At 45.1% G+C, this 22,219-nt stretch overlaps 2 protein-coding genes across 3 annotated transcripts in view; one reads left to right on the top strand and one right to left on the bottom strand.

The window, feature by feature from the left end:
* DGCR2 (DiGeorge syndrome critical region gene 2) overlaps positions 1-16,955 on the bottom strand; it is a 118,395-nt gene extending 101,440 nt beyond the window's left edge. For both annotated transcript variants that reach the window (XM_073559151.1, XM_073559152.1), the window contains exon 1: positions 16,653-16,955. In XM_073559151.1, the coding sequence (XP_073415252.1) occupies positions 16,653-16,731 (79 nt within the window). In that variant the 5' untranslated portion in view covers positions 16,732-16,955. The remainder of the gene's footprint in view (positions 1-16,652) is intronic.
* A 3,191-nt stretch (positions 16,956-20,146) lies between these two features.
* TSSK2 (testis specific serine kinase 2) lies at positions 20,147-21,303 on the top strand. Its single transcript, XM_073559150.1, has one exon. It carries the CDS (start codon positions 20,153-20,155, stop codon positions 21,218-21,220), a length of 1,068 nt encoding a protein of 355 aa, XP_073415251.1. The 5' UTR covers positions 20,147-20,152; the 3' UTR covers positions 21,221-21,303.
* Positions 21,304-22,219: the final 916 nt, after the last annotated feature.

Here is a 22,219-nt window from a genome sequence, read left to right as displayed (position 1 = left end):
CCCCTGATGTGCCCAAACAGTGGAAACCCCCAATTCTAACTCCAACCCGAACCCCAACACACCCCTAACCCTAACCCTACCCCAACACACCCCTAGCCCTAACCCTAACCCTAATGGAAAAATGGAAATAAATACATTTTTTTTATTTTATTATTTTTCCCTAACTAAGGGGGTGATAACGGGGGGTTTGATTTACTATTTATGGCGGTTTTTATGTTTGGCGGCTGTCGCACGCTAAAAGACGCTTTTTATTGTAAAAATAGTTTTTGCATCACCACATATTGAGAGCTATAATTTTTCCGTATTTTGACCCACCGAGTCATGTGAGGTCTTATTTTTTGCGGGACGAGTTGACGTTTTTATTGGTACCATTTTCGGGCACGTGGAATTTTTTGATCGCTTTTTATTCCGATTTTTGGGACGCAGAATGAACAAAAACCAGCGTTTCATGAATTTCTTTTGGGGGGGGTGCGTTTACACCGTTCCGCGTGCGGTAAAATTGATAAAGAGGTTTTATTCTTCACGTCAGTACGGTTACAGCGATACCTCATTTAGGTCGTTTTTTTATGTTTTTGTCGGTTTTATGCAATGAAAACTATTTTATATAAAAAATAATTATTTTTGCATCGCTTTATTCAGCGAGCTATAACTTTTTTATTTTTTCGCTGATGATGCTGTGTGGCGGCTCGTTTTTTGCGGGACAAGATGACGTTTTCAGCGGGACCATGGATATTTATATGCGTCTTTTTGATCGCGCGTTATTACACTTTTTGTTTGGCGGTATGATAAATCATTTTTTGCTTCGTTTTTTATTTTTATTTTTTAAGGGGTTCGCTAAAGGGGTTAACTAATGGGACAGTTTTTTAGGGCGGGTCGTTACGGACGCGGCGATACCTAATATGTGTACTTTTATTGTTTTTTTTTTATTATTTCCAAAAAATGGATTTATTGGGGGAATATTTTTTTTTTTTTTCTAATATATTTGGCGATTTTTTTTAAATTATTTTTACACTTTTATTTTTTTTTTTACTTTATTAAATAGTCCCAGGTGGGACATCACTGTCCTGTGACAGATCGCTGATCTGTCATATCACAGATCACTTTGACAGATCAGCAATCTGTCACAGGCATTGAAGAAGACTTCCTCATGCCTGCGCTTTGCAGGCACTGAGGAAGCCAGCTTCCTCAGGCCCCCGAAGCCATCTTGGATTCGGGGGCCTGGAGGAAAGGAGCCCCCCGCAGCAGCGCTGCACATTGCGCTGCCGTGGGGGGCTCAGGGAAGCACGGAGGGAGCCCCCTCCCTGCCGATGCTTCCCTTTAACCCCCGGTACACTGCAATCGTGTTTGATCGCGGTGTGCAAGGGGTTAACGTGTCGGGGGCGGTCCGTGACCGCCCCTGACACATTGTGCCGGGTGTCAGCTGTGATAATCAGCTGACACCCGGCCGCGATCAGCGGCGCTCACCACGTGGGCGCCGCTGATCGCGGTAGACGTACTATCCCGTCCACGGTCATACGGGCCCGGGTACCGTGGACGGGATAGTACGTCGGATGTCAGGAAGGGGTTAATATATATATATATTTTTTTATTTTTTTTTTAATGTGTCTATATCTATTAATTAGTTTGTGTGGGGAAACCTGTCATTGGGCTCCTTTATATGTCCATTTTGCTTTCCTGTGAGAAAATCTCGCCAGACGGATGTCAAAAGGATGCTTACATGCGATTAAAATTGCATCAATGAAGATAAATCGCATCAAAAACGCATCACTGGTTAAGATACCTTTGTGCGATTTCGGACCGTTAAAATGGGACCGATTTTTTATTCGTTGTGTGCGACTCCAGCCTTAGAACAATGTTGAGGTCCCAAGAAGGGAACCGACTAGTTGCTCTTGGCCGGAGTCGAGTGGCTGCAGTCATAAATTTTTTTATCCACCGCTAAGGCCTGATCAAAGTAAGAGCTTAATGCTGCCACCTGTACGTTGAGAGTACTGGGTCTAAGTCCCTTCTCCAACCCATCTTGCAGAAAATCTAGAATCCGGGCGATATTCGGCCGTTGAGGGTCAGGACTCTCTGGAGCATACCATGACAAAGGTTTTTCACGTCTTCTGGTATATGGCCTTGGTTACTGGCTTCCTGCTTTTTTGAAGCATGCAGATGACCCTGTCAGAGAGGCCTCTGGCCTTCAAGATTAAGAATTCAGAAGCCAAGCTGTCAGATGTAACCTCTCTATGTCTGGGTGATAAACTGGTGTAAGAGGTTTCTGATTGGTGGAAGGATCAGAGGACCGTCCACCTTCATGCTGGATATGGTGCCGTACCAGCTTCTTTTTGGTCAAAGTGATGCCACTAGAATGACTCTGGTTTGTTCATCTCTTATTTTCTGGAGAGTCCTAGGCAACAGCGGGATCGGAGGAAAGGCGTAAGCCAGACTGAACTGCCATTGGTGGGCAAAGGCGTCTTTGCCTGAACATCTGCTGTCTGGGTTTAGAGAAAAATATCGGGTTGCTTTTGTATTCTGATGGTTTGCAAATAGGTCAACCTTTGGGTACCCCCATCTTTCGACCAACATCTGGAATACTTCTGGGTTCAGACGCCACTCCCCTGGGTGAACATCCTTTCTGCTCAGGAAGTCTGCCACTCTGTTGTCTGGTCTACTTATGAGAAGGGCAGAAACCGAGAGAAGGTATTTCTTGGCCCAGGAGAATATTCTCGCCAATATGGCATTCAGATCTCTGTGCTTTGAACTCCCCTGATGTCGAAGATGGGAGATCGTGGTCACATTGTCCGAGTAGATCTTTACATGGGTTGACCCACCAAGCTAATGAAGCTCGTACTTGGGATGGAATTGATATACTCTTGTTCAGTGATCTGTGAGATTCATCCCATTGTGCCAGTATAATCCTCTGTAGGTCTCTGGTATGTGCCTTGGTCCAGGCAATCGATTGGATGCATGACGTCATGGAGCAGAGGACCGACATGGCAAACCTTAATTACGCCGACTTCCTGCTCCGTAGCATGTTTATCCTCGCTTTCAGCTGTATCTGCTTTTCTTTGGGCAGGAAGGATGTCTGAGCCTGAGAATCTAGAAGGACTCCCAAGAAGGTCTTCTTTGTGATTGGAGCGAGCTCTGATTTCTGGCGATTTACTAACCACCCCAACGATGTTAGTATCTGTAGGGTCATTTTTGTATGTTCTCGCAGGATCTGTGCTGACGGTGCTATTAGCAAAAAAATCATCTAGATATGGGATTAAGCAAATCTGGAGATCTCTGATGTGGACCATGGCTTCTGACATAATTTTTGTGAAGATTCATGGCGTCGATGACAGTCCAAATGGGAGAATGGTGAACTGGTAATGAAGTACTTGTTTTTCCTAGGCTACGGCAAACCTTAGGAATTTCCGATGGCTGGGATGAATGGAAATATGAGAGTATGCCTCTTCTAGATCAATCATTGCCATGCTGCAGTTATTTTCCTATCAGGGGAACTGTCAATTTCAGAGTCTATCTTGAATCGCCTGTAATGTATAAACTGGTTTAGAGGTCTCAAGTTTATTATAATTCTGTGGGACCGGTTTGGGTTTTTTTGTTTTTTTTTTTACCAAGAAGAGCTTGAAGTAGTGACCCCTGTTTTTTCTGTTCTCAAGGACTGGAGAGATTGCTCCTGAGACTAACAAGCTCTTCAGACCTGCTTCCAGTGTGGATTGGAGACTGTGTCGGTAGATGGGTAATCCTTATTCTTTGCGGAGGGCGAGAAGAGAATTCTATTTTTACCCCTTCCTGAACAGATCTTAGAACCCAGGGGTTGGTGGATATATCCCACCACCCTGGGAGGATGTGGGAGATGAGGCTTCCCACGTTTCTCTGAGCGTCATGGTTTAAGTCTATACTGATCCTGAGAGAGAAAAAGATTAGCTCCATCTTCCAGTTTTCCCCTTGCCTTTGTAGTGGGGAGATTGTTCCCGTGTAGGACAAAAGGGTCTCTTTTTTGCACCCTTTTTAACAGTCTTTGGCTCTGGCAAGTACTTCTTTTTGTCTGAAACCTTCTCTAATAACTCATCTAATGCAGGTCCAAACATGTATTTACCTTTAAAGGGAATGGAGCATAGCTTCATTTTTGACGCAACATCCCCAGTCCATGACTTCAGCCACAGGGCTCGTCTCACAGAGTTAGACAGGGGCTGCAGCTCTAGCGGTTACTCTGAGGAATTCTGCCGAGGTGTCTGCCAGGAAAGCTCCAGAATGCTACAAGCAAGGGAAGAGAAGCCAGGATTTCCTCTCGGGGAGTGCCTGATGCTAGGTGATCCTCTAGCTGGGTCAGCCAGCGGGACATTGATCTTGTGACCGACATGGAGACCACATTTGTGCTCAATAGAGCTGCTGATGTTTCCAAGGATTTCCTGAGGAGACCTTCAAATTTTACGCTCTAAAGGGTCATTTAACTGTGAGGAATCCTCAAAGGGCAAGGTAGTCGTCTTTGTTACCCGAGCAACCTGGACATCTACCTTGGGTATCTCAGACCAGCACCCAGCCGACTCGTCGTCAACTGGGAATCTTTCCTTTAGTTCTGATGCTACTTATGACTTGTGTTTTGAAACTGTTAAACTGTAAAGCGCTGTGGAATATGTTGGCGCTATGTAAATAAAGATTATTATAATAAAGGCACTAGGAACAGATGATCGATAGGGAGTATGACCCTTGGCAATCCTACAAATCAGATATTTATGACCCATACTAAGGATAGGCCATCAATATAAAAAACCGGGACAAAGGAAGTGAGGTTTTTTTGCTTCTAGCTAAAAAGAATGAGGGTGTGTGCACACGCTGCGGATTCTGCTGCGATTCCGCAGCGGATTTGGCCGCTGCGGGTCCGCAGCAGATTTTGCTGCGGTGTACAGTACCATTATGCCCTATGGGAATAAAAAACCGCAGTGCAGACGGTGCGGATTTTTCTGCGCGGTTTTCCTGCGGTTTTGAAACCGCAGAAAGAATTGACATGTCAATTCTTTCTGCGGATTCCGCTGCGGTTTGCCATCTCCTCCATTGTGGAGATGAAAAACCGCAGGGCCAAACCGCAGAGCAATCCGCAGGTAAAACTGCAGGTCTTTTGACTTGCAGATTTACCTGCGGATTTTACAAAATCCGCGCGGCCAAATCTGCACCCCAATCCGCAGCGTGTGCACGTACCCTGACTGTTTTAGAGTATCCCACTTTGAAGCCAGACATACTTGTCCCTCCAGGAAACATATCCTCGGCCTCTCTGCTCCCACCCCACTAGGAATTTGGAGAGTCAGACAGCTTTCCCATTTTCTACACTCTCCCTTCTAGGCAGTTTTACAATAACAAGACAGCTTTCGAAACAGCTTGCTCGGACACAGGGCACTTTCGGCATACGTTGTCCTTTTTATACTCTCTTGATTGAGCCCATGGACCAAACTAACATCCGCTTTCAGACCCCATGGAAGAATGATCTGGGTCTCACGCTGTCGAAGGACTAGTGGCAATGTATCTTCACTCTTAACGCACAAACGTTCTATCTTCTCCTGCTTCCATGAAGCTGGATATAACTTACTATCTCGTTGGTACAGGGTCCCTACTCTATTACATTCGATCTTCCCAAATGCAAACCCATGTGTTGGAGATGTGAGAAGAAAAGTGACCCGTTACACAGTTTTGGGCAAGTAGGCTACGCTCACCTTTCTGGAAAAAGTACAAACGACACGTAAAATCACAGACCTCTTGTCTGACCTGTCAGTAATGAAGAACACAACCAGCAACACTGTACCAGCAGACGTAAAGTCAAAAGCTGCAAGGACCCCACTTAAAGATGATCCAGTAAGTAGCGAAAGACAGCGTTCAAGTCCCGGGTGAAAAAGTAAAAACAAAATGCATTCTGCCATATAAAATGCAATGTTTTGACCAAGTCCCGGGTGAAAAAGTAGAAACAAAATGCATTCTGCCAAATAAAATGCAATGTTTTGACCTATCAAAAAGGTCTTTATATGGCAGAATAGTAGTTTCTCACACAGGACACGGACGTTGTCTTTCGCCATCTACCCATTTCTGACCTGGACCCGGCTGCCGTCCTTCATCACGGTGGCACACCATTAAAAATATGCAGAAACACAATCCCGAGATACTTAATTGCGACTGCCAGAGCGTGTCTTCCTCTACAACAGAAAAAAAGATACCACCGTGACAGACTCCCTCTGATTTGCAAAGATGAATGAAGCGATGCTTATGGAGGAGCTCACCTCTATGATCATTAATTCCTATGAATGCTTCTACAAAACATGTTATTACTGGCTGGAATTTAGATCCTCAGCTGATTATCTGGCTCTAATTGCAGATAGCTGATCTGCAAAACATTCCCCTTTCCCCTCGCCTTCCTGCTGCCCTCCCAACTTCCCTCTTTTTTTGTAACTCTTCTGCTTCTTCTGAACTTACTTATTTATATATGTATAAGGAGAAACAAGAGCTAGTAGGCAAAAAAGTCTAAAAAGATTCCATTTTTATTAGGTAAATGATCAGGACTTACAATAATTACACATATAAAAATAGTGAGACCATAGCAGAATAATCCAGGTGCGTCACTGGGAGGAAGTCAATGCCCAAAAATGCATTTAACACCTAATGTAGGGTTAATGACCAGTATATAACATTACAAAGAATTATAAATGCAAGGAAAGAACTCAGAGCAGTAGCTAATTAAGACGTATGTGGCAATTCACACATGAGGCAATTCACACATGAGGCGTAAGCACGTAGCAATATGCATGTGCATGTAAACGCTATAATAAGCTAGCTACGCTGAAGACGTCTCATAAGAACCAGTGCCAAAATAAAAGACCGAAAAAAGAAACTCACCAGTAATGTGAAGGGCAATAGACAAGACCCCAGGACTGGGTAAAGAACCCCAACGCACGTTTCGCGTGCACACCGCACCGCTTTCTCAAGGGGAGTATCTGCAGATTGTGTAGAAGGACCTTATAAGCACATGTGACCAAATCAGCTGATGACCGCTGGACCAATGGTAACGCTGGAAGCGGCGCACGCGCACTGCGCATCACAGGGAACAGGGGAAGCAGGAAGGCGTCAGATCCCCAAGCGCACGCGCCGAGGGAGAGGGGAATTCTCAGAGAGCACGCGAGGGATATGTGAGACACCCCCTGCATCCACCGGGCCCGCGAGCACAGCGCGCGGGCGCACACAGCGTGTCCGACGACAATGGTAACCATAGTAGCAATAGCCACAGAAAATTAACCCGATGAGGGATGTAATATAAACATGACAAGTAACTAGAGGTAAGCAACATCATGTGTGAAGCAAGGCAATGGCCACATTGGAATGAGCCGTGCGTGGGGCCACGAGAGCCAAAAGGGCATCTGACGGAAGGAACGTAGTGACTGTGGACCAGGAGATCATTAAGATCCCAATTGGCGTCTTTCTCGCCACCAAGGTGTTTTGCATTTACTTACTTATTTATATGTTGCTGTTGGATCACTTTGACTAAAGGCCCCATCACACTAAGCAATCTCGCTAGTGAGCTCACTGATTTTGTGACACATCAGCGATCTCGCCAACGAGATCGCTGTGTGACGGGGATCAGCGACCGGCCCCCCTGCCGGTTATCGCTGATCATGCTCGAGCGGCCTGGGCCGTTTTTCGATCGCTGGTCTCCCGCTGCCCAGCGCGCATCACTGCGTGTGGCAGCGAGAGACCAGCTATCAGCAACGCTGGTTTCCAAGGTAAACGTCGGGTATCCAGGAGTCGCGCGGCTCCTGGATGGATACCCGACGTTTACATTAGAAACCAGCATCCAGCGTCGCTGGTCCTGATCGCTGGGGCTGTCTATGTGACAGCTCACCAGCAATCAGCCTAACGATGTCCCAGCAATCCCATCATGTCGGATCGTTGGTGGGATCGCTGAGACATCGTTTAGTGTGACGGGGCCTTAAGACTATGTTTAGGGAATTCATATTCTGCCTTCATTATACATTGAATGTTAAGGTTCTAGACTGTGTGCAGGATCTTTGGAATTGATAAACACTGTACTTCCTATCTAATGGAAATTGTATTACACTTCAACACAATTAGTGCCTTGTGTACCACTTGTTTCTTTTACAATGTAAAAAAAAAAAAAAAAAAAAAAATACCAGCTCATGCAGGGTTGCATGAGTTGAAAATCACATTCAGTTCTAAAAGCTCAGCATTCAGACATCTTCCAAAACCTTGCTGAAATATAACCTGCAGGAAGACCTACCTGCACCTTTATCACATTGGACTGACTGAGCATTACACAGGCGGTTCACAGACACTGTCAGCATAATACTCATCCAGTCTAATTTGTTCAAACTTTATGCTCGACAGAATGCAATCTGAGCAAACTGTTCTGTAAATCTTGGATGCATGTACAATTTTCCAGCTCACTGCCCAGGTTTTTATATTCCTAGTGATCGAGCAGATACCACTGTCAGCAGCCTCAATGGCAAAATGTTGTTTCCTGCTCCCCCCTAATGGAAACTGCAGGAAAACAAATAGGATACATTTACTAATTTTTGTGATTCTTTTTAGCCACTAAGCTACAACAATCCTAAAAAAATTAGTGATAAACAAGCATGAGTGGGATGACAAACACAGTAGTGCAAGAAGGTAAAGTCTATTATTCTTTCCAACTTTGGACAGAAATGGACAGTTAGGCTGTGTGCACACACAGCGCTTTTTTTTAGCGGATTTGCCAAAAAATCCGCTAAAAATAAGCTTCTCATTTATTTCTATGCATTTTTTGCGCATATTGATGCTTTTTTTACCGCGAAAAAAACGCTTTGCGGTAAAAAAAAAAAACGCAGCATGCTCATTAATTTCGTTGATTTTTCCACATTTCTGGCTATTTGTGTGTGTCAGGAACCGCGCAGAAAAAAAAAATGCATAAAAACTGCGCTTTTTTGCGCAAAAACTGCGCAGTTTCTGGGAAGGGAGTCCGGTTTTTAAGCAGAAATTTTCAGCTACGTGTGCACATAGCCTTAGTGTCTTCAAGAGTGCAAGATGGCTAGTGTCATAATTGGCTTTTCCAGTCTCCCTTCTAAAGTGGGTTAATTTTGCGCATTAAAGCCTTGACATTGAAAAGACAATCTGTACACCACTTTGAAGCAGAAAGTTTCTATACCATGAAAAAAAAAAAAAAAAAAAAACACACACACACGAGGACTTACTTGTTACTACTTCAGAACAAAACCCATTTATTATGGAGCATACAACAATTTTTTTTTTTTTAATTGTACTCCTCCTGTTACAGAGCTATATTTGCTTGTAAAAGATATAATGTTTGATAAAACCAAGTGGGCATTGCCAGAGATTCTATTCTAGGGAAGGGGACAGGTGGCATGTACTTTTTCCCCCTTCCTGATGTTGACTAATCATTAGCAGGAAGCATCCTATAGGAGAAAAAGAAGATGTCCTTGGAGAAAGTCTGAAGAAGATTCCTTCTGGTGAGTGAAGTAACAAGACAACCATGATCACAAGAAACAGTGGGGGGGGGGGGGAGAAACCCTGCACTCAGACCTACTTTGTAGAGTAAAGCCCCTGTCACACACAGCGATCTCGCTAGCGAGATCGCTGCCGAGTCACAAGATTTGTGATGCAACAGCGATCTCACCAGCGAGATCGCCATGTGACAGCTATCAGCGACCGGCCCCCCTGCCGGGTATCGCTGGTCGCTGTTTAAATGTCTAGACATTTTTGGGGTCGCTGGTCTCCCACTGGTTAGCACGCATCGCTGCGTGTGACAGGCGGGAGACCAGCGACCGGGAGCTGGTAACTAAGGTACACATCGGGTTTCTAAGGGGGCGCGCTGCGCCTGGAAACCCGATGTGTACCTTAGTTACCAGCGCGCTGATGCAGAGAGCTGGTGACCAAGGTACACATCGGGTTTCTAAGTGCTGCGCGCCCCTTAGAAACCCGATGTGTACCTTGGTTACCAGCTCCCTGCATCAGCGCGCTGATAACTAAGATACACTGCGGGTAACTAAGCGACGTGCGTCGCTTGTTACCCGCGTGTCGCTGGTCCTGATCGCTGGTGAAGCTGCCCGTTTGACAGCTCACCAGCGATCACATGGCGACTCACCAGCGATCCTGACACGTTGATATTGTTGTCGGGATCGCTGGTGAGTCGCTATGTGTGACAGGGCCCTAAGGGTACATGCCCATGATCAGGAATAGTATTGTATTGGACATAGCATATTTTTGCTGCGTTCTACATCTTTCAGAACTATAGAAATTTACCGCACCTGATAACAGTCTTTTCAGACAAAGTACACAGCGGAGACAAGTGTCTCTCGCAACAGTAATTAAAATGCTGAGCCGACAAAATCCCGCCCGCAGGTCAGCTTACGCAGGGTTAAAAAGCACAGTGGGCATGGGATTTCAATAAATACCATCCACTGTGCTTATAACATAGAACGCAGAGCTTTGGACGCAGTGAAATTTCGCTAAATGCAAAACATTACTATTTCTGATCATGGGAATGCAGCCTAAAGCAGAGCGGAACGTGATTAAAAGCACCTATTTCGACTTTATCAGTGTGAGAGAAAGGAGAAACAGCAAAACAGTGTGATTACAAACATTCAGCTTTTCACTCCTGTCAGTGTGGGGAGGGAGAGCTGGACGCATATACAAACACCAACACAGCTCCACCATAACAGTGCCGAGTTTAGCTGTATCCCAATCCCCCCCAACACTGACTGCTGTGACAAAAGCTGAAAGTGATTCAAATCTCGCTAGGCTCTGCTCTCTACTACATAGTAGGTGCAGAGATCAGTGCTATCATCACCATAAGTTACAGGCAAAGGTGTGTTCGTGTTCTAACCTTTTCTATAGGGATATTTTTCTCTGCATGACCCCTCCTGTTTACTATTCAACCCATCCCCCCCCTCCCCCGGAAGAATCTCTGGTGATGCCCCCTTTGCTTATAAGTTACCGTATATACTCGCGTATAAGCCGAAATTTTCAGCCCATTTTTTTGGGCTGAAAGTCCCCCACTTGGCTTATACGCGAGAGTCATATGCCGGGGGTCGGCGGGGGAGTCAGATCAAAATTACCCTCTCCTGGCGCGGTCTCTGCAGCCCCCCTGCTTGTCCCACGGTCTGCGGCGCCTGCCTTCAGCGGTCACATGGTACCGCTCATTAAATACTTGAATATCTGCATATTCATGTCTTTAATGAGAAGTATCACGTGACTGCTGAAAGCAGGCGCCGGAGACCGTGGGAGAACAGGGCTGCAGAGACAGCGCCAGGAGGGGGTAAGTATAGCGATATTCACCTGTCCCCGTTCCCACGCTGCTCACCGCTGTCTGTCGCGTCCTCTGTCAGTGACGTTCAGGTAAAATGGCGCAGTGACGTGGTTAGTGCACGCCGCGCCCTCTGCTGCCTGAACGTCACTGAGAGATGACGTGGCAGACAGCAGCGATATGGACAGGTGAATATCTCAGGTGCCAGGTCCTGAGCCAGCAGCGACGGAGAGATGAGTATGTCATTTTTTTTTTAATTTGCAGCAGCTTATGGGGATTATTCTGTGGAGCACCTTATGGGGGTCTATAAGAGCCTATTCTGTGGAGCATCTTATGGGGGCCTATTCTGTGGAGCATCTTATGGGGGCCTATTCTATGGAGCATCTTATGGGGGCATATTCTATGGAGCATCTTATGGGGCCATTATTAACCTATGTGCAGCATTATATGGGGTTTATTTTGTATGGAGCATCTTATGGGGCCATCATGAACTGTATGGAGCATTATATGGGGCTTCTGACTCAATATGTATATTCAAAAACATTTAACCTACAGATGTCTCAATTAATTTTACTTTTATTGGTATCTATTTTTATTCTTGAAATGTACTAGTAGCTGCTGCATTTTCCACCCTAGGCTTATACGCGAGTCAATAAGTTTTCCCAGTTTTTTGTGGCTAAATTGGGGGGTTCTTGGCTTATACATGAGTATATACGGTATTAGCCCTTATCCCTGCTACAAAGATAAATTAAACAATAAAAACTGTTTTGTTCAGATGTGCAGCCACTATTCCATGATATTGTCAGTTTAATATGCTAAAACTGGTGACAGGTTCTCTTAAAACAATTCAGGACACCAAGAAAATCATTCAAACGCAGTAGGCTCTTGTTCAAACTGTCCACAATCTGCTTTACTTTGTTTCTTAAACTGAGAACATCTAAATGAGAGTCTGTCACCCCAAAATATATTTTAAATTGGATGTACTGTGCTGTAGGATTTAGGCCCTTTAACAACCATACTAAGAACTGTGCCATTACTGGTACAGTGCCTGAGAAAATACAGTAATTCATATGTAAATCAGGAGGCTTCAGTGCACCCTTGCTGTGGCCAAGAGTTTGGTGCAACGTTACGTTTCTCATTTGCATATTGGGGCTCTTCAGGTTCTGAGTGAGTGCACTCACTTTTCAGAGCAAGTACAGTCTGGATGCCGCTGTCACATGGGCACGCAGTGGCTGTGCGCACTCTACTGACGCCGCTCACTACACCTCTGGTTGTAATAGCGTAGCACGCCAGCCCCACCAAGAAGCAGAGAACAGGCACCAATATACAACTGAGGCGCTGTAAGGCTGTGTGCCCATGTAGCGATTTTTAAGCATTCCATGCATTTTTAATATGTTGTGCCAATGGTGCGTTTTTTACCGCTGCGGAATCGCTTAGCGGTAAAAAAAACGCACCATGTTCATTAATTTTGCGGAATCGCCCGCGATTCCACATACCATCAATTATATGGGCAAAAACACTTAGGAAAACGTATGCAAAAACGCTTGACAAACGCTTAAAAAAGCACGACAAAAACCGCATGCGTTTTCCCGGTAGCAGGGTATGCAATTCTGCTCAGGTTTATTCTGCATGAGAATCACTACGTGGGCCATAGCCTAAAAGTGCACCAATCTCTTGGCCACGCCAAGGGCACACTGAAGCCTGCTCATTTGTATATGAATTAAATAATTTCTACCAGTAACAGCTACAGTGCTACTATAGTTGCCATCCTATGGAGGGAGAGTATATAGGCCCCCATACAAAGACTGTCAGTAGGTTTGAATTTGTTTATTCTAATGTTGATGATGAGGCTATGGGCTTAACCTTGGTTAACAATATCTCTCCAGCTTTAGACCTACTGCACAGCACCTTGAAACACTGATTGTCCATACCAGTTATCACTCACCATGGTTCCTGCAGGTTGCTCTTCCATAGATTAGAAACACTTACACAACCTTACCCTTTGGCCTGAATTTTGTAAGGCTGCGTGCACACGCTGCGGATCCGCAAGGAAAAATCCGCAGGTGAATCCGCAGCGTGTGCACGCAGGTAAAACCGCAGCTAAAGTGACGTTCGGTTTTCCTGCGGATTGGCCAGCGGTTTTCCCCTGCGATTTGACACCTGGACAATGGAATAGGTGTCCAACCGCAGCAGAATCCGCAGAAAGAATTGACATGCTGCGGATTTAAAACCGCAGCTTTTCCGCACGGAAAAATCCGCAGCGTGTGCACTGCAGATTTGAAAACCCATAGGATAACATTATACTGTACACTGCCTGCGGAACTGCTGCGGTTCCGCAGGGCCAAATCCGCTGCGGATCCGCAGCATGTGCACATACCCAAAAAATAACAAAATGAGCCACACTCATTTGCTGGATTCAGCGCGTGCAGCTCCCTGGTCTGCACTGCCATGGTAAGAGATTATAAGGGCGTGTGCACAAGTTGCGGTTTCTGCTGCGGATACGCAGATTTGGCTCTGCGGATCCGCAGCAGTTTCTGCTGCGTTGTACAGTACCTTTATTTTCAATGGAAAATGAAAACCGCAGTGCACATGCTGCGGATTTTTCCATGCGGATTTGCTGCGGCTTTAAATTCGCAGCATGTCACTTCTTTGTGCGCAATCCGCAGCAGTTTTACACCTTCTCCATTGTACAGGTGTCAAACCGCAGGGGAAAACCGCAGGCTAATGCACAGATAAACCGCAGGTCTTTTGACCTGCGGATTTTGCAAATTCCGCAGCAGAATCCGCAACGTGTGCACACGCCCTAACACTGTTCAGCAGTCTAAGGTGAATTCCATAGTCCGTCATCAAAAAAGCATCGGATAAGGCGTTCACATCACCCAATTGCTGCAGGAAATGACAGGCCACAGTTGTCCTATAACAACAACTGTGAAATCATCACTTCTCATGCCGCCACAGACCAAAGAAATATGCTGGATCCATGGGCGTGACAGGAGACGAGTACGGCCCATTTGGCTATTATCAAAGAATCTAAGCCAGGGAAATGGGGTAAGGTTGTAGTGAGCATAAACTATCCCTTTAACAAAATGGCTTTTCTAGTGCCACTCGGCCATCAGGAAGGGAGCAGTGGTGATAACACTGTTTCGGCAGATGCATGCATACTATTCTGAGGACAAACATATATGCACGATATCTGCTGGCCGGGTGATTGATACAGAAGTGAGTGGAACTGAAGAACCCCTTTAAAAAGCCCTCAGTTTCCAGTTAAAGAAGCACTCCCAGAAAAGTTTTTATCCTCTTAATATACTGCAATCATCATATTATATAGCACAGTTTACTGACAATTGCCCATTTTCCTTTCAACACAGTAATTTCTTCTCTTTTCTCTGGTCTATGTAGAACAGGAGGTCTCTTGTCCCTGCATTTATAATTTCCCCTCTTCATCTCCTGAGCCAGCTGCTCCCACCTCCCATAGACTTTTGCAGAGACTTATGATTCATACAGATAAAATTAATCTACTGTTTCTACATAGAGCTTAGAAGGAGTCAGCTAGTCATCACATGATGGAAAAGAGAAGAATTAGCTGGGTAGAAAGGCAAAATGAGCAATTGTAAACTGAGTAAGACTGCTTAGTGCGGTCGAAACACGTCAACAGGGTCATGACGACCATGAAATTTTTATTGTGTACGCACTATATCTTCTTTTTGAAAAAAAAAAAAAAAAATCCAGTCCTGTTGAGCCAGACTCCAATTTTTTCTATTATCCTTGATGGGAGGCCAGGGCGAGGCTGGTGTCTGAGCATAGGTGGATGAGCTGGAATCAAGTTTTTGTAAACTTCTTGATAAGGAACTCTAATTGTTTACTAACCAGTGATGTGACATAGCATAATCCAGAGTCACGTACACAACTATTCACAGTGGGTGGAAATTCTTTCCATAAAAACCAGATCCTTGCTATAGCTCTCACTGCTGCCTACAATCATTTTTACAATTATTGGATCAAAGCACATCATAACACTCCTAAAAATGCTCCCCAACCAATGGCTCAAGAGCCACACATGACTACCATGTCCTAGTGGCATAATCACAGCACAATTGTGGTCAAAGCCATATCATTGGCAGTTAAAGGGAATCTGTCACCATAATAAGCTGATCTATATAAGGAGGTTGTGCTACAATCACAACTTATCACTCCTACTGATGGTGAAAACCATGGTCCGCGGCTGGAACAGAGGGTTTAGCATGTGCATTTTCTCTCCATTCAAAAGTCTATGGGGGTGATGGAGAAAGTGGAGTGCTATGTAATGGCATTGAGCATGCCCATGATCAGGAATGGCTGCAGGTTTAATGCTGCGTATTTAAGCAGCGTCAAACCCGCAGCTTCCAGATGTTATAGCATAGTGGATAGGATTTGTAGAAATCTCATGTCCACTATGCGTGCATGTGCGCCTGCGGATACTGACATCTTTCAAGACTGCAGCATGTCAAGTTCTCTTTCAGAAACGCGAGTCTCCGCAAGAGAAATGACATCAATAGAACGTATTGAATGTGGTAAATCTGCAGGGGTCAGTGAACACATGTGGATTTACCTGCGTTCAATATTAGGCAGCAACTTGAAAACAGCGAATATATGCGGCGTCCAAAGTGCTGCTAGTTCCGGATTGTGGGCAAATAGCCTTAGAAAGGGGGGTTCTCACTTCCATTCTTCAGGAGCGCACCCCTGCCCAGCCTCCTGCACATTCGGACCGGCAGCGTTGTTAATCTGCTGGCCTGACTTGGGCGCTATGGTTCACCTACGTGCGCCAGTGATGCCTACAGCATTGGAGGAGCACGGCAAGTGGCCGGGAAGACGGCTTGCAAACCACTGATTGACCGCAGAGGTGACAGGTAACCTAGTCAGGGAACATTAAGACTATAAACATAAGAATCTCTCCGTTCTTAATAACAATGAGGAATTTTCGTGATAATCAAATTGCAGCCTTGCTCGTTTTTACAATTCTACCAATTACGAATAACCCTTTACATGCCACTGATCACATGCTGTACACCATTCACAAGTACAATTCAGCGGCCTCTGCAGTCACGTGACTTTCACAGCCAGTGATCGGCTGCAGCGGTTTAGTGAAGGGGCGTTATATGCTGGGGGATTATATTCGGTCCCCCCCCTGCTCTGATCCGGGTCCATTCACCTGTGGCAGCACCTTGTGATGGCGGCTCAGCTCTAACCCCTGGGGAGCAGGGGGCTCCGCCGGCCCCAGTGACCTTCCAGAGGCAGAGGCCGCCGGTGAGCTCGGTGTGAAGCCCGAGCACACGCCCTCGCCGCCATCCCTCAGCCCCGGCCTGGTCCCACAGCGCCCCCACCGAGGACTCACCTGGCCGCAGCGGCTCGGTTAGGGTCAGCACAAGCAGAAAGAGGACAAGGAAGGTGCCGCTGTCCGGTTTGGGCACCATTTATCCTCCGTTCATCCTCCCGCCAGAGCAACGAAAACCGGACACTCGCCGCAGGAGGGGAGCGTAGCGGGCGCCGGTCCCGGAGGTCACCGCAGCAGTATATGAGTGCGCTAATCCTCCTGGAGGACACACGTCCCCCAATCCTACTCGGTAACAGGTAACGCACCGCTGCTCAGAGCTCCGGGAACAAGATGGCGGCCTCCGTCCCCTCACAACAAACAGAACACAACGCAGCCAATCACAGCGTTCGGGGGGGCGGGCTCTACGGTGGGTCACGTGACGTCGAGCTCACCGGTGTGTGGGCGGGGCTCAGATCAATAGACATTATATTGCTCACAAAAAGGCATTTAGAAGATATCTGCCCACATACAAGTATATCAGACAGCCGAAAAGGGCCTCCAAATATAGTGCATGAATATACATATATCTGGTAGCAATAAGAAACATTATTATATTCCCTCCAGGAGGCTGTGTGCACACGCTGCGGATTCTGCAGAATCCTGGAGGGAATATAATAATGTTTCTTATTGCTACCAGATATATGTATATTCATGCACTGTATTTGGAGGCCCTTTTCGGCTGTCTGATATACTTGTATGTGGGCAGATATCTTCTCTATGCCTCTTTGTGAGCAATATAAATGTCTATTGATCTGATAATTCATTGTGTGTTCTTTATATACGCAAGCCTTTTAGGCTGTTTGATATGTTTATCTATGAATATTGCCCATATTTGTAAGGCTGATGCACATGGCCCAAACATTTTTTTATCTGGTGTTTTTTTTCTGATTGCTTCATCCCTCCAAAAGCCGTTTTTCTTTTTTTGTTTTTTTTTTTTCTGCTTTGTCCCCATTTTTTTCATTTTTAGTAGGTTTACTGTACCATTTTAATCTTACCAATAAAATTTTCAATTTTATGGCGATATGACTTCTTGGTTTCCTTATATGATGAATTGACTATTTGGAAGTCGCTATTTCATTAGGCGTTTTGTGATTTTTGATTGTTCTAATTACACAGGTTGCGGGTTTGATTCCTGGTGAGATCAAGAAATGAGAAGGATTGTTTATTTAAAGAGGGTTGTCCACTACTTTTAAACTGATACCCTACCCTTAGGATAGAGCATCAATGTCTGATAGGCAGGGGTCTGGCACTCGGCACCCCCGCTGATCAACTGTTATCAGTACCAGTCGCCAGAAGTACTTACTGGCAAAGCTTGGCCGTCTACTTATAGTGGCCGTCGCAGGGTACTACACATTAGCCTCCGATTCAGTAGGAGACGGATGTGCAGTAACAAGCCCCAGCCACTAGACGGCCAAGCTCCACAAGTAAGTACTTCTGGTGGCTGGTACCAATAACAGCTGATTGGCGGGGGTGCCGAGTGCCAGACCCCGGCCGATCAGACATTGATCCTCTATCCTAATGCATGTAAAAGTAGTAGACAACCTCTTTAATTGAATGTACGAATGGAAAGTGCAGTGATGCCGGCCCTGCCCCTCAAAGAGGAGCAATGAAGACCATCACACAGTGAGTAGAAGTCAATACACAGCCCTGACCTCCCAGGACATCTCCCCCAAATTGGGACAGGTCACTGGATCTGGGACGGTTGGGAGCTATGCTGTGGATACATTTGCACCCTTTTTATTATGGTTACAATAGCTAGCAATTTTCTCAGTTTGTAGTGTTTGTATGATTGCCATGCTCTGTAGCAAGCAGTTCTATTGATGTATGTGATAGCATTATCAAAACATTTGTATTTTCTTTCCTGATTTACAATAGCTAAATGGCATTATCAATATATTTACATTTGGTTTTAGTCTACAGTAGGTTATAGTTTCTTGGGAGGCTGGTTATTTTGGTATATGTAACATCTGCACGTCATCTAAGACTGGGTTCACATTACGTTTAGGCAGTCCATTAAACGGACCGCATTACACCGCAACATAACGCGGTGAAACGCAGTCCGTTAACGCTGCCATTGCCCTACATTGTCGGGCGCATCGCAACGCATGCTGTAAAGCGGTACGCGTTCACGATGTGCCGTCATTCAGTGACGGAGCCTCGGAGGCGTGCTGCAGCGTCTGAGGCTCCGTCAAAGCTAGTGCTGATGAATCATCAGCGCTAGCGGGTATAGCATAACGCGATCGCGTTATGCTATACCGTTTAACCAGACTGTCAACGCTATGCGTTAAACGGACTGGTTAAACGCAATGTGAACCTGACCTAATATATATTTGCCTTAAATTGTCCGTCATCCACTTCTGTCTGGATGTCCTCGAATCCCATATTTCACCGCGCTGACCGGAAGTACGCCGACTGCCATATTGGAATACCCAAGTGATGGGTATTCCAATATGGCACCCGGTGTTGGTACCAGGCCCTTCCGCAGAACCACCAGCGAGACAATGCCGGGACTTTCACGCCGGACACACGCCGCCTGGACCCACCGCCGTCGCCTGACTACAGTCGCCAGATCCTGCCACTGCCTGCTCTCCCACCTCCGTGCAGTCACACCCGGCAGGAAAGACCGCGACCTATGCTGGAGATGGGGAGCGGGCACCCTCTGGTGGTGCCGCACCCCATCTCCAGCACAGGCCGCAAACCACCGTCTTTCCTGCCGGCTGTGACTGCACGGAGGTGGGTGGGCAGGCAGCGGCTGGACACCACATACACACACATTTCCCTCCCGATGTGATAGCATCGGGCACACCTCTAGTACTAATATATTTTCTATCAAGCAAGCTTTAGGGCCAGACTGGTGACATGCCTTTTATCTGACTGCTAGGGAACTTGTGTCATTAGGGAAAAACGACGAGACACAAGGGTGCCGTATCTCATTCATCTTATGTAGAATTCTAACCTCTGCTGTTAGATAGGAATTTACTTACACGTTTCTAGGAATATCCTAGCATACATACAGCCTACCCACTCTCTTCCCGATTGTGATTTATACTTGATATAGTGCCTTATTTTAGGGATAATTTTTAACAATAAAAGTTGTTTTATTAAGAATTATTTATTTTAGTGTAAGCAGCAATTTAAGTCCATGTATGGATACATGTAAGCTATATGCTTATATAGCACCATCATATGCCACAGCTTTTTATAGACATTATCCCAATCAGTATGTCCTCAAAGTGTGGTAAGAAACTCGCTCAAACATGGGGAGAATGTGCAAACACCTTACAGATGTTATCTTTGGTGGGATTAATCCAGGACCTCAGTGCTACAAGACGGCAGTGCTGACCATTGAGCCACCGTGTCACCCAATAGGCTTGTGTTACAGTTTATTTTTTGCCAGCATTGTGAAATCATCGCAGTACAGAGTATTGTGACATCACTTCACATTAGAACACATACAAACAGTAAGAAAATCGGCTGTTACAATGTAGTGGAATAACATCTCAGCCAACCCCCAAGCACTCATGGATGACTCTGCTGTACTGAAAATGAAAGGATACACGGTTGGCATCAGTTTAGGGAAAGGCTCATATGCCAAAGTTAGGGCAGCATTCTCCGAAAAAATGAAATGTTGTGTTGCTGTGAAGGTCATTGATCGTAGCAAAGCTTCACCAGATTTTTTGCAGAAGTTCCTTCCTCGTGAAATGGAGATCGTGACCGTCCTGAACCATGATTCTATCATAAAGACATATGAAATCTTTGAGACTTCCGTAGGCAAAGTCTACATTGTAATGGAGTTGGGTGCCCAAGGTGATTTGTTGGAATTCATCAAGAAAAGAGGACCAATGCCAGAAGATGTGGCACGCAAACTGTTTCATCAACTTGCTTCAGCCGTAAAGTATTGCCATGATTTAGATATTGTCCACAGGGATCTGAAGTGTGAGAATATTCTATTAGATAAAGAGTTTAACATTAAACTTTCAGACTTCGGCTTTGCTAGACGTATAGACGATAACCAAAAGCTCAGTAAAACATTTTGTGGCTCAGCAGCTTATACAGCTCCAGAGGTCTTGCAAGGAATACCATATGAGCCCAAGGTCTGTGATATCTGGAGCCTTGGCGTGATACTGTTTATAATGGTCTCTGGTTCAAAGCCTTATGATGATTCCAACATAAAGATGATGTTACGTGTACAGAAGGAACAGCACATAGTTTTCCCAAGCTCTAAACATTTTTCAAGTGCATGTAAAGACCTCATTTACCGAATGCTTCAGCCAAATGTAAGGCAACGTATTACCATTGATGAAATATTGAACCATAAATGGCTCCAGCCCATCGCAAAACCTAAAGGATCAGGCAATACCGTACTAAGTAAAAAGGATGTGAAACCTGCGGACAAGACTGCTGTTTTCAATCAAGATTCCAAAAACCCAGATAAAGCTTCTGATGACTCTCTAATAATACCAATAGTTTCTGGTGTGGCAAATGTCCAAGAAAGTCTTGTGCAGGAAGATGAAGACATGACGACATCAGACACAAGCTTATCAGATCAAGCAACCTATGCACACTACAGTTTGAATCCTATAGGGTAATATGGTCAATGCAATGTTGCTTATTAAAAATTCAAACGAAAATGTGTTTTCCTGAATGCTTAGTTTATTTGTTGTCATTTTACAAAGGGGAACAAACCAGATAACAAGTTGTCACTTATCCGTATTATCAGATGATACATTGCTGGGACCACCCTCACTCCAGCGATGGGCTCTACAGTGCCCCCTTTGAATGCAGCAGTCAATTCAATGTTTATGGAACTGTATTTGTAGAAAAAAATTGAAAAAAACAGCACAAAATAGAAAAAGGATTCGGGTGCAGGCCCTCCAGGTACATACCAAACCTCCAGATAGTCCATCAAAAAAGAAAGCAGCACACCATTTTAGTTTTCAATAAAGTGCTTTTTTAATTGCTTGAAAAAGGTTCACACCCATTGAACCGAAACATTGCTGCATGGGCACATAGCCATATGGGCTATTAAAAAAGCACTTTATTGAAAACTAAAATGGTGTGCTGCTTTCTTTTTTGATGGACTATCTGGAACTGTATTTGGCTATCTCCCATAGACAGTAAATATAAAAGGTGGTGCACATTCTCAACCACCGCTCCATTTGCGTGGACAATACAGAGCCTCCTTTTCTGAATTGGTGATGTCCAAGCAGTGAAGCAACAGCAATCAAAGTCATCACCAATCATTTCTTGATACAAATCCTTTAATCAAAAGTTTAATTTTGCAATACAGCTTGCTAAAGCCGTAATATACAACTTACTTGATAATGGTTAGGAGAATTATATCTTAGTATAGGGAAATGGAAACTTAAAAGAACAAAAGCAAATCCTAAACTGTAGGGATGTCACATGATCAACTAAACAACAAATCTCATTAATTACCGAAGTGGGACCTTCAGGTGTTCACTATTATGGCTTAAATGGGTATTCCCATCTACAAGATCCTATGCCAATATATCGTAGGTATAATAATATTTCCAAATACCTACAATTAGAAATGTAGTATAGTTTTGATTCTCTATGTCGCTTAC

The sequence above is a fragment of the Dendrobates tinctorius genome, unplaced genomic scaffold (assembly GCF_039654945.1).
Source record: "Dendrobates tinctorius isolate UK_male_01 unplaced genomic scaffold, ASM3965494v1 ptg000265l, whole genome shotgun sequence".
Classification (NCBI taxonomy): domain Eukaryota; kingdom Metazoa; phylum Chordata; class Amphibia; order Anura; family Dendrobatidae; genus Dendrobates; species Dendrobates tinctorius.
Note: the sequence above shows the minus strand (reverse complement) of the source record. Positions and strands in the feature narration are given on the sequence as shown.

What these genes read in the sequence shown, in the direction of transcription:
- TSSK2 (XM_073559150.1), top strand. Translation starts at nt 20,153, where the DNA reads ATGGATGACTCTGCTGTACTGAAAATGAAAGGATACACGGTTGGCATC.